This window comes from Chrysemys picta, chromosome 11, assembly GCF_011386835.1.
Source record: "Chrysemys picta bellii isolate R12L10 chromosome 11, ASM1138683v2, whole genome shotgun sequence".
Taxonomy (NCBI): domain Eukaryota; kingdom Metazoa; phylum Chordata; order Testudines; family Emydidae; genus Chrysemys; species Chrysemys picta.
In genome coordinates this window covers 37563922-37573160 of record NC_088801.1, presented here as the reverse complement: position 1 = coordinate 37573160, position 9239 = coordinate 37563922, and the positions used below count along the sequence as shown (strand labels likewise).

The 9239-nt window shown below is 38.8% G+C and overlaps 1 protein-coding gene across 1 annotated transcript; it reads right to left on the bottom strand.

Annotated features, from left to right (window-relative positions):
• Positions 1-670: 670 nt before the first annotated feature.
• On the bottom strand, positions 671-9239 carry G6PC2 (glucose-6-phosphatase catalytic subunit 2). Its single transcript, XM_005290405.4, has 5 exons — positions 8876-9239; positions 8419-8528; positions 4313-4424; positions 3015-3130; positions 671-1912 (listed from the first exon to the last, which is right to left on the bottom strand). Exons 1-5 carry the CDS (start codon positions 9091-9093, stop codon positions 1401-1403), a joined length of 1068 nt encoding a protein of 355 aa, XP_005290462.1. The 5' UTR covers positions 9094-9239; the 3' UTR covers positions 671-1400.

Sequence of the window (9239 nt, the reverse complement as noted above, 5' to 3'; positions counted from 1 at the left end):
GACGTACTTAGACCTACTCACTGCGGTGAGTCGACTGCTGACGCTCCCCCGTTGACTCTGCCTGCGTCTCTCGTGGCGGTGGAGTATAGGAGTCAACAGGAGAGTGCTGGGGAGGGAGGTCGATTTATCGCGCCTAGACTAGACGCGATAAATCAACCCCCGCTGGATCGATCGTTGCCTGCTGATCTGGTGGGTGGTGTAGACATACCCGTAGAAAGTCAATGTGCAATGATAGAAGTGAATTAAAATTTATAAAAAGGGATATAATTGGCTTTATATATTTATAGCAGCAAATTAATCAGCATGATCAATTCACAAATGAGTTTGTTACATTTATTATAATAATAGTTATCTCTGTGGTTGGGCAAACAAAGCTGGTCAAATACAACCATGTCATGTTTACTCTTGAATTGCTTTTTCACTATATGGCAACAAAGAATTACCTTGATCAATTGCACCCCTAAATAGTGATTCTGGTACTCTTTAAATGAGATTATTAGACTGATTTACGTTGGAAAGACAGGAGCATGCATAGCACACTAGGAGGTGTGTTGAGATTACATGAATTCACACTGTATGACTTTCTGCAGTTACTCTGTGCAGATGCATACCCAAATAACACTGCTTTAAATGCGCTATGTTCATGAATTTCCACAAAGTTAAATGTATAGTAGTTTTAGTAAATAGAATTTATTGCCTTTTCATTTCAAGATTTTGCATTTAGCTATTTTTGAAAGAAAAATACAAAAAGCAACGTATCAATACAAAGTTATCTGCTCTGTCAATAGCCCTAGAAATAGAATCAAGTGGACTGAAATTACATTATTTCAGACTAATCTTTTTAAAAATATTTTCTTCTTCTTTCCTGACTCAGTCAGAAGATGCTTCACTCAGAAAACACTAAGTTAAATCTAAAGTTTGGCAAACTATGCAGAACTTCACCACACTACATGGCTGTATTCATGTAGTTGAATTAGTGTGATTTTATCACACCTAATTTTCCAGCAGATTAACATGCAGCATTTATATATATAAAATGGAAAGTGGAATGATGATATGGGAGATGAAGCACCATCCAACTGAAAGTGTATAAGAACTAGAAAATCTACAAGCTGTGGCTAATCCCAACACGCATCAAAACATGTGCATACCCGCAGTGGTGTTAGGCAGCCATGCTGCATTGTCAATCCTTGCAGTACTTCTGGGAATGAAGTCAAAATGCAAGCCAATCAGTGGTTGTGACATGACAGTGTCATTCCTGGATGTACTGCCTTTGGGCATGGGACTTACCGGGAGCACATCAAACACACAGTGACACACACCACTGTTCAGAATGGAGTCACAGAAACCACTTGTATCTAAATGCATCCACATTTTTTCAGACTATTTTGAAAGTTCATCTAATTTAACTTCTTTTCAGTTGGCCTCATTAACAAGTGTATGCAGTATGGAATCAAGGCAACTACAGTAAGAGGTATGGCTGCACTTTTACAAAAAGAAAGAACATAAAACAAATACTCGGTGTGTGTGGGTAACTTGATAAAATCAAACAGCTGCAAGGTAACTAAAGAAGCAGCTATGCACAGTAGTCTGAAACTCGTCTTATATCCATTTGTACCTTTACAGCTCATGATGAACATTTCAGAATTAATGCCAAGACCTAACCCAAAGAGTGCACCTAAATTTCTCACCAGTCCAGCAAATGGAGTTGTGTCAATGTTTATCCAGTCTGGATTGGCACACCATTTCTTTGCCTTTGGAACGGACCATAGAAGATCAACATCAATAAGTTTGAGAAGCAGGTAAAAGCCAAGAGCAAAGATGAAGAGAAACAAATTTGTCTTGATGTACGTTCTCAAACTCGCTGTCTGGATAGCAGGGGTATGTTCAAATGCTTCAGCAACAAGCATTCCTGTGAATTAGAAGTGCAATATTAGGGTGGGCATTATGCTCTTGGATATTGAAAAAGAAATTGCTTTCCAGGGCCTACCTCTAAAAAAGCAGAATTAAACCTCTTAAAGAAAAAGAATATGTATGGTTTTTCCACTTTTATAGTACACCCAAAAACCTCATTCTTCTCCAAAACTGCCAAGTCAAAATAATGGGTCTGCCTCGTTACTTTAAATGCCAAGAGCCAGAGGTTCAGAAGAGACATGTAGTTTTTCCACTAATAAACCCTGCATTAGCAAACCCAGACAGGCCAGTCTCTCTCTCTCTCTCTCTCTCTCCTTTTTCATACTCTTCAGATGCTACCCCATGGGTAGAGAGGGATGCAGATTGCAACTCCCTACTCTCACGGGGGGTGAATCAAGCCTATCTATGTTCTTAGTCCTTCCCTCTTTCTGAGTGCTGGAGAGGGAGATGTTTTTCATCTCTCTCCCTTTCCTCATTCACCCCCTTCTTGGCTATGAAGAGGAACGGAGATGGACCCCAGTCGCTTCAAACCGTTGGCTCAGTGCTAAACATGCTGATTTGCACATGGAAAGTAGCATAGGGAGTGCCAATCATTCTGAGATCAGACAGTGACTAAGGGAAGCATTTTCATAAGTGCCTAAATCCAATTTTTACAACTGAGCTGGGGCTTAGGAGCCTAGGCCTCATAGGAAATCAACGGGACTCAGGCTTCCAGATGCCTATGTTCCTTTAGAAAAACGGGGACTAGACTCCTAAAACACTTTTGTGCTTTTGAAAATGTTACCCAAAGGCTGTATTATACTAAGATTGTAGGATCCTGGGGGCAGGGGCCATCTTTTTGTTCTGTGTTTGTACAGCATCTAGCACAATGGGCTCCTGGTCAATGACTAGGGCTTCTACATACCATAGTAATACAAATACGTAATTAATAATAATAATAACAACAATATATTCAAATCCGTAGTCTCCCCAGAAATCACATGCAGCTCTAGAGAGACAGGATAAAAAGCCCTTTAAATAACTACGACTTGTTTTTAAACTTAAAACAAATGTTCAGATAATGTATTTATGTTGCAAAGAGTAAGAATAAGCAATATTACCACCAATTACTCCAAGAATAACTTGATGTGGGAAATGTGTTGCTATGAATACTCTAGAGAGACACACACTGATCTGAATAATCCAAAACACACTCCAGAGGAATGACCAGGTAAGTCTATGAAAGAAAAAGAAATTGTATATATGAAATTTAAAAAATCCAAAATATTATATTTCATTATGCATCATTCAACGGAGTTCCATATTTTTAGCAGCCAGATGTATAAATTCAACAGTGTAGAGACAGATGATCAAAACCTGGAGCCAGATGCTGAAATAAAACTGTCAGAATAAAGGTATGATCTTGCGATCCCATTTACTTTAATGGAATTTTGCCCGATTAAAGACTGCAGGATCAGGCACTAATACTTTAGGATCTAAGATCAGATGCTTTGTTTTTGCTGTAAGATATCAATTGAAAGCTAAAGTGTCAGATGTATTTTTCCATGTGTTTATCATCATGAAGGCATAATTAAACTCATGATCTATGCAGTCGAATAAAAATCCTTTCAACCGTGGTAAAAAATCCAACCAGTCATAAGCTTTTACACAGAACTGAGTAACATGCTGTCTGTGCCAATATTATGAGTATTTTCTTTAGAATAAAATATGAATGACCATTCCCAAAGTGGTAAATTTAATGCACTAACCAGTAGATCAGACAAAGAAAGGCACTGAATATAAATCAAGATTCCCAACATTATTGACCTGTCTGACTCCCATAGTGTTTAAAGGAGGCAGGTTCAGATCTGTGTTAATGCAATGGCAGTGAGTTAATTAGATGTCACTCTAAAGAAAAATATAAATCTCCTCTATATTCTAATTCAGGGGTTCTCAAACTTCATTGCACCATGACCCCCTTCTCACAACAAAAATTACTATGTGACCCCAAGAGAGGGTACTGAAGCCTGAGACCACCCAAGCGGGGGGGACAAAGCCCGAGCCCCAAAGCTGAAGCCCTGGGCGAGGGGTCTATAACCTGAGCCCAGACGTCTAGGACTGAAGATCTCAGGCTTCAGCTTCGGCCCCGGGTGGTGGGGCGTGGGCCCTGGCGACCCCATTAAAACGGGGTCACGACCCACTTTGGGGTCCCAACCCACAGTTTGAGAACTGCTATTCTAATTCTTTGTCCAAAACCAGTGAGAATGAAGACATGTTAACAATTTAAAAGTCAAGTGGGCCAAAAATGAATTACAAATATTTGCTATATATTACAAATATTTGCTATAATAATGTTTATCTAAACTAAATATATAAATCCATTAAAATAAAGGTTTCAGAATATCAGAAACTGACTGACCTGTGCAGTGTAATTGCGGATTCATCTTTCCACCTCACTGTGTAGCTAAGTGCTGCTGTTACCATTACATACCAGACACAAGAAGATCCCATGGCGTGGCCAGATGGGCTTCCTGTTAAAAGAAAAAAAGGAATATTTTAACTTAAAAATCATTAATACAAGTTTGGAATATAGAAAAAGAATCATTATCAGTTATTCAAACAATGAACCCAAAACAATAAAAACTAAAAAAACCTACAGGAACCTTATGGTAGATTGTGGCATGTCAGGCACAAATCACAGACATTGATTACATGGATATTGGGAAAGCAGCCTATCCTTACAATAACCTAAGGGAAGTAATTTTATGTTAGTCTGACAGTTTCTTTAGGATAGAAAGAAAAAGGACTTTGTATTATAGTGCTGATATGAACAGAGCCACAAAGTATACAGAAAGAACAAGGAGTCTTGTGGCACCTTAAAGATTAACACATTTATTAGAGCATAAGCTTTCGTGAGGTTATGCTCTAATAAATGTGTTGGTCTTTAAGGTACCACAAGACTCCTCGTTGTTTTTGCTGAAACAGACTAACATGGCTACCCCTCTGAAAAGTATACAGAATACAGCTTAGATGGAAGACGGGTGTATATTGAAATATGGGAGAAGCAGGGAATGATCTCCTTGTATTAGTAAATTGTAAAATACGCTAGAGCAATTTCGGACTTCAGATAGCCCTTCCAAATTGTCATTTTGTCTATTTCCTCAGTTAGGAAGCCATATTTTCTGTAGATCCTCAAAAGAGGGGGGGAGGAAGAGTCTTTTCTATTATGTTGGAAGAAAGGGGCTTATTTATGTTCAGTTGACACAATACCAAAAGTGTTGAAAATTGAATGAAAATTGGTATGGGAAAAGATTTCAATAGATCCTGTCTCATGAAATAATGTTATAACATTTTGGAACTAATTAACAGTACTCTATAGTAGTGCAACAAATGGGGGACTCAATATAAACAAACTTCTGCATATTGAATGCTTTATTATGTGCCATGCCATTTACCCAAATTTAACAGAAGCCATTTTTAAGCATACTGAAGGCAGTGTGGAGATGCAGAGGATTTCACCCACATCTCGTGGAGCTGACCAAAGATCTAATCCAGTGGAATGTTGCTAGTGAAGTAATTCATAAAATTACTATGGCAGTTCTCTCTGCACATAGCAGGGGTCAGATTCTTGGATTCATCAGCTTTACATTTGGTGGAGGGAGGTTATGGCTCCCCAGTTCTCATTGGTCCTCAGCCCTGGTGCAGGCTTGAGTAGTGCAGAGGCTACTGCCTAAAGGTGTCTCTAGCATGTGTCAGCTCAGAATGCTCCCATTGAGTATAACTGGAGTGCAGTGTGCTCCAGCCACTCCTGCTCCTCACATCACTACTTCTAACACACCCTTCCCCAGTCCCGGCATGCCCTCCCGGCTGGGGGCTCCAGGAATAGCTTAGAGCTGGCTATGCTGGCTCTAACCCCTCTGGGGATTCCATCATGCCACAGGAAAACCCAGATAGGGGAGATGCAGACATGGCAGATAATCTGACTCTGTATGTGTTAAGATGGTGCAACGTGGCTTCTTGTGGAGTTAGAAGGGTAGAAAAGTTTGTAGGGCTTATTTTGTAGGAAGTGGAAATAATTTTTTTCACTTGAGAAAATGTTGTGCCCAATCCCTACAGAAGTAGTTCACAAAGGTATGGGATATCTTGGTAAGGTAGAAAATTGCATCTTAGGCCTTGGCTACACTTACCCGCTAGTTCGGCGGCTGGCAATCGAACTTCTGGGTTCGACTTATCGTGTCTAGTCTGGACGCGATAAGTCGAACCCGGAAGTGCTCGCCATCGACTGCGGTACTCCAGCTCGGCGAGAGGAGTACCGCGGAGTCGACGGGGGAGCCTGCCTGCCGAGTGTGGACCAAGGTAAGTTCGAACTAAGGTACTTCGACTTCAGCTACGTTATTCACGTAGCTGAAGTTGCGTACCTTAGTTCGAATTAGGGGGGTAGTGTAGACCAAGCCTAAGAAGGAAAATTACATTGATTTCTGTGCCATCTACACACCTTCTCTGGACTTGGCTAGGAGATTCTTGATCATGATTCCTTCATTCCTTCTTTTTTTCAAAAGGTACTTGCACAGTACTTTCCACATATTAGAATTCATTTTATTGGTTAAACCAACTTATGATCTCATATTTCAGTGTTTGAAAACACTTTTTACTTGCTATTGTTAGTCTTTTCATCTGAAAGTGTTTATCATACCCCATATGCAATGTGTTTATTAGAGATAGGCCTAAAGTCCAAAATTTAGATCCACATTTCGAAACTCTACCAATATTTGTGAGAGGGTTGGATTGCGGGTTTTGGTTCAGCTCACTGGATCTATTCAGATCTAGATCCAAATTCAAATTCCAGAACCTCTATCCCAAAGTTTGAGATCGTCCAGATACAGGTTTTTAGTTCAAGCTATCTGCAGTCCTTATGTTGTTCACTATTTTATCTACTTTGCTCATTTAAATGTTCATGTCAGTGTACATCTGCTGCTCTAGTCTTCTCATTTAAACTACATATTTAAACATTTTAAATAACAGGCCATACTGAATAAAATAGAAATGGTTTCTTCTTAAACAGGAAGAAACAGGCCTTCTGTTCCAATGAATCATGTGGAAACACACTAATTGGCATGTAAGCAAGGTCTCAATATTGCAAGAGGCTGAGTGCCCTCAGTTGTGAAGTCACTTGAAAGGAGCTGAGGGAGGCTCTTAGCACCTTGGGTTGGGTCCCAAGTGATTTCATGATCAAGTGAGACAGAGAACAACCCTAACAGCTGATAGCAGGTCCACACATAAAGTAGTAAACAAACTGTCAGTCACAAGAGTCAAGTCTCTTCTTCAAAATTAGAGTAAAGTATGATGCAGCATCTTGCTAACAGAGAGGGGAAAAATGCAGCATTTTTATCCATATGAAAGCCTGTAGAATCACAAAGCACACTAATAACAATTACTGCACATTTCTCATATATTGGGGGAAAAAATCTATTTAGCAAGATCCATAATTAAAGCTGTATAAACATGTCAAATCCAGTCTAGAGTAGGAATGTCTGAGCTTAATTTGCTTAATTTCAAACATCATGGATTTGAAAGTTCATTTGAGACTTGAGCAATATTGGATTTACATTCCACTTAAGAAAGAAGTAAAAACAGAAGCAGAGAGGGTGCTCAGTGAAACAATCCAATGGAAAATATATCATACATAATATCACCTATAGAGTGTATTCTCTTAGTGTATGCCAGCCTATAGCTTTGAGGGGAGTGGGGTGTTCTATGGTGAACAGATAACTCAGGCTTCCCTTTAGTTAGAACATAGGTGGCTGTTGTTCATTCGTTTTTTTGGGTTTTTTTTTTTAAACTAAATAGCTTCGGGGAGGAGGAGGATAGAGGGATTAGGGGTTTAAATATCAGAGCAGTGATCACAAATTTGTTTTACTTTTGTGACCCTAAAAATTGCTGCAGTAGCTCAGAAATCCTCGAACTCCATAAGAGTCACCTGTTCTAATCTGGAGTGCTTTTGAGCAACATTTACTTCAATATATGCTTAGATATCAAAATATTTCACTTGCTCATTTGATATGCTGAAGAGGACAAATCTAGGGTGTCTACTTACCTTCAATAAACCTCTGTGGACCTCTTCTCTGCAAGTTGGTGTCACTTGCAGCAGAACTACCTCCAAGAATGACTTCACAACAAAGGTGATTCAGCATTTCTGGGGCTGTAAAGTAATTATTGGAAGGACAGTCCTCCAGCATTGCTACCTGTAATAACTATCATTTTTAAAGTGATGCCTTTCATAGGTTAAAGACATTGAAACAAAAGTTCTTGCCAATACGCAGACCAGGTAGTCTCAGCTCTTCACACATCTAATGTTTAGGTTCTCTGTTACATTTCTACTGATGTATTTTTATGCTCAGATGCCTGCATACTGTACTTTATTTTTAGCAGGTATATCAATTTACAGTATTATCATTATCACTGTCTGCTACTTGCTAAAGTAATACTTACAATATGTGCAACACTGAAGCCACAAACATTCCTTACCTGGCCCAGTTTCACATGTTATAGGAAATTGTTCAAGACATGGGCTCGATTGATTGGGATAGATCATTGTTTCTTGGACCCACCAATATGGACGATGGCCAAATAAAATCCTAACAAAAAAGAGAACAGTACATAGTATACAAATACAATAAAAAGATCTCTGAGTAGAAAGGTCCAAGCAAAGTAGAAAGGATAATTCACTTTATGCTATACATGAACATTTTTATTGTTAGAATAATCATACAAATGCTCATTTGTGTTCTTCTTCGCTTACCAAAATGTCACTGTAAACACATCCTCATTTTGTTAAACCTGAATTTTGAAACACGTTGTATTTTATATTTAAAAGGCAAAACTACATAGGTAAATCTACAGGTTACAGGAAGTACTGTAATCTTGAGGCAGCTAAAATCATGCATTACAAAAAATACAAAGTTTTAAAAGAAACACAACTTACCATTTAAATATGAGGTTGAACCAATCTCCAATGACTGCCACCCATATCATTTTAGTACCAACCACTTGGTTAAGTTGGAACCAAAGAGGAAAATAAATTAAAAATATATTCCGGGGATCTCCTACTTGTGACATTAAATTTAGAAAGTCATGGTAAGATCTGTAATCCTTCTGTAAATGCTGAATTATAAGCACACCATTACTATGAAGGAGATCCATCTTTATCGGTTACACTATGCTAAAAAGGAAAGTTCCCGTAATGTTTAGTTCCTAATGGCAAAATTAGAACCATGAAAGGAGAGCTATTAAAAATGAGAGACAATGACTAACATTGCTTTTATATTGTAGCAGAGTGGGGTGTCTGG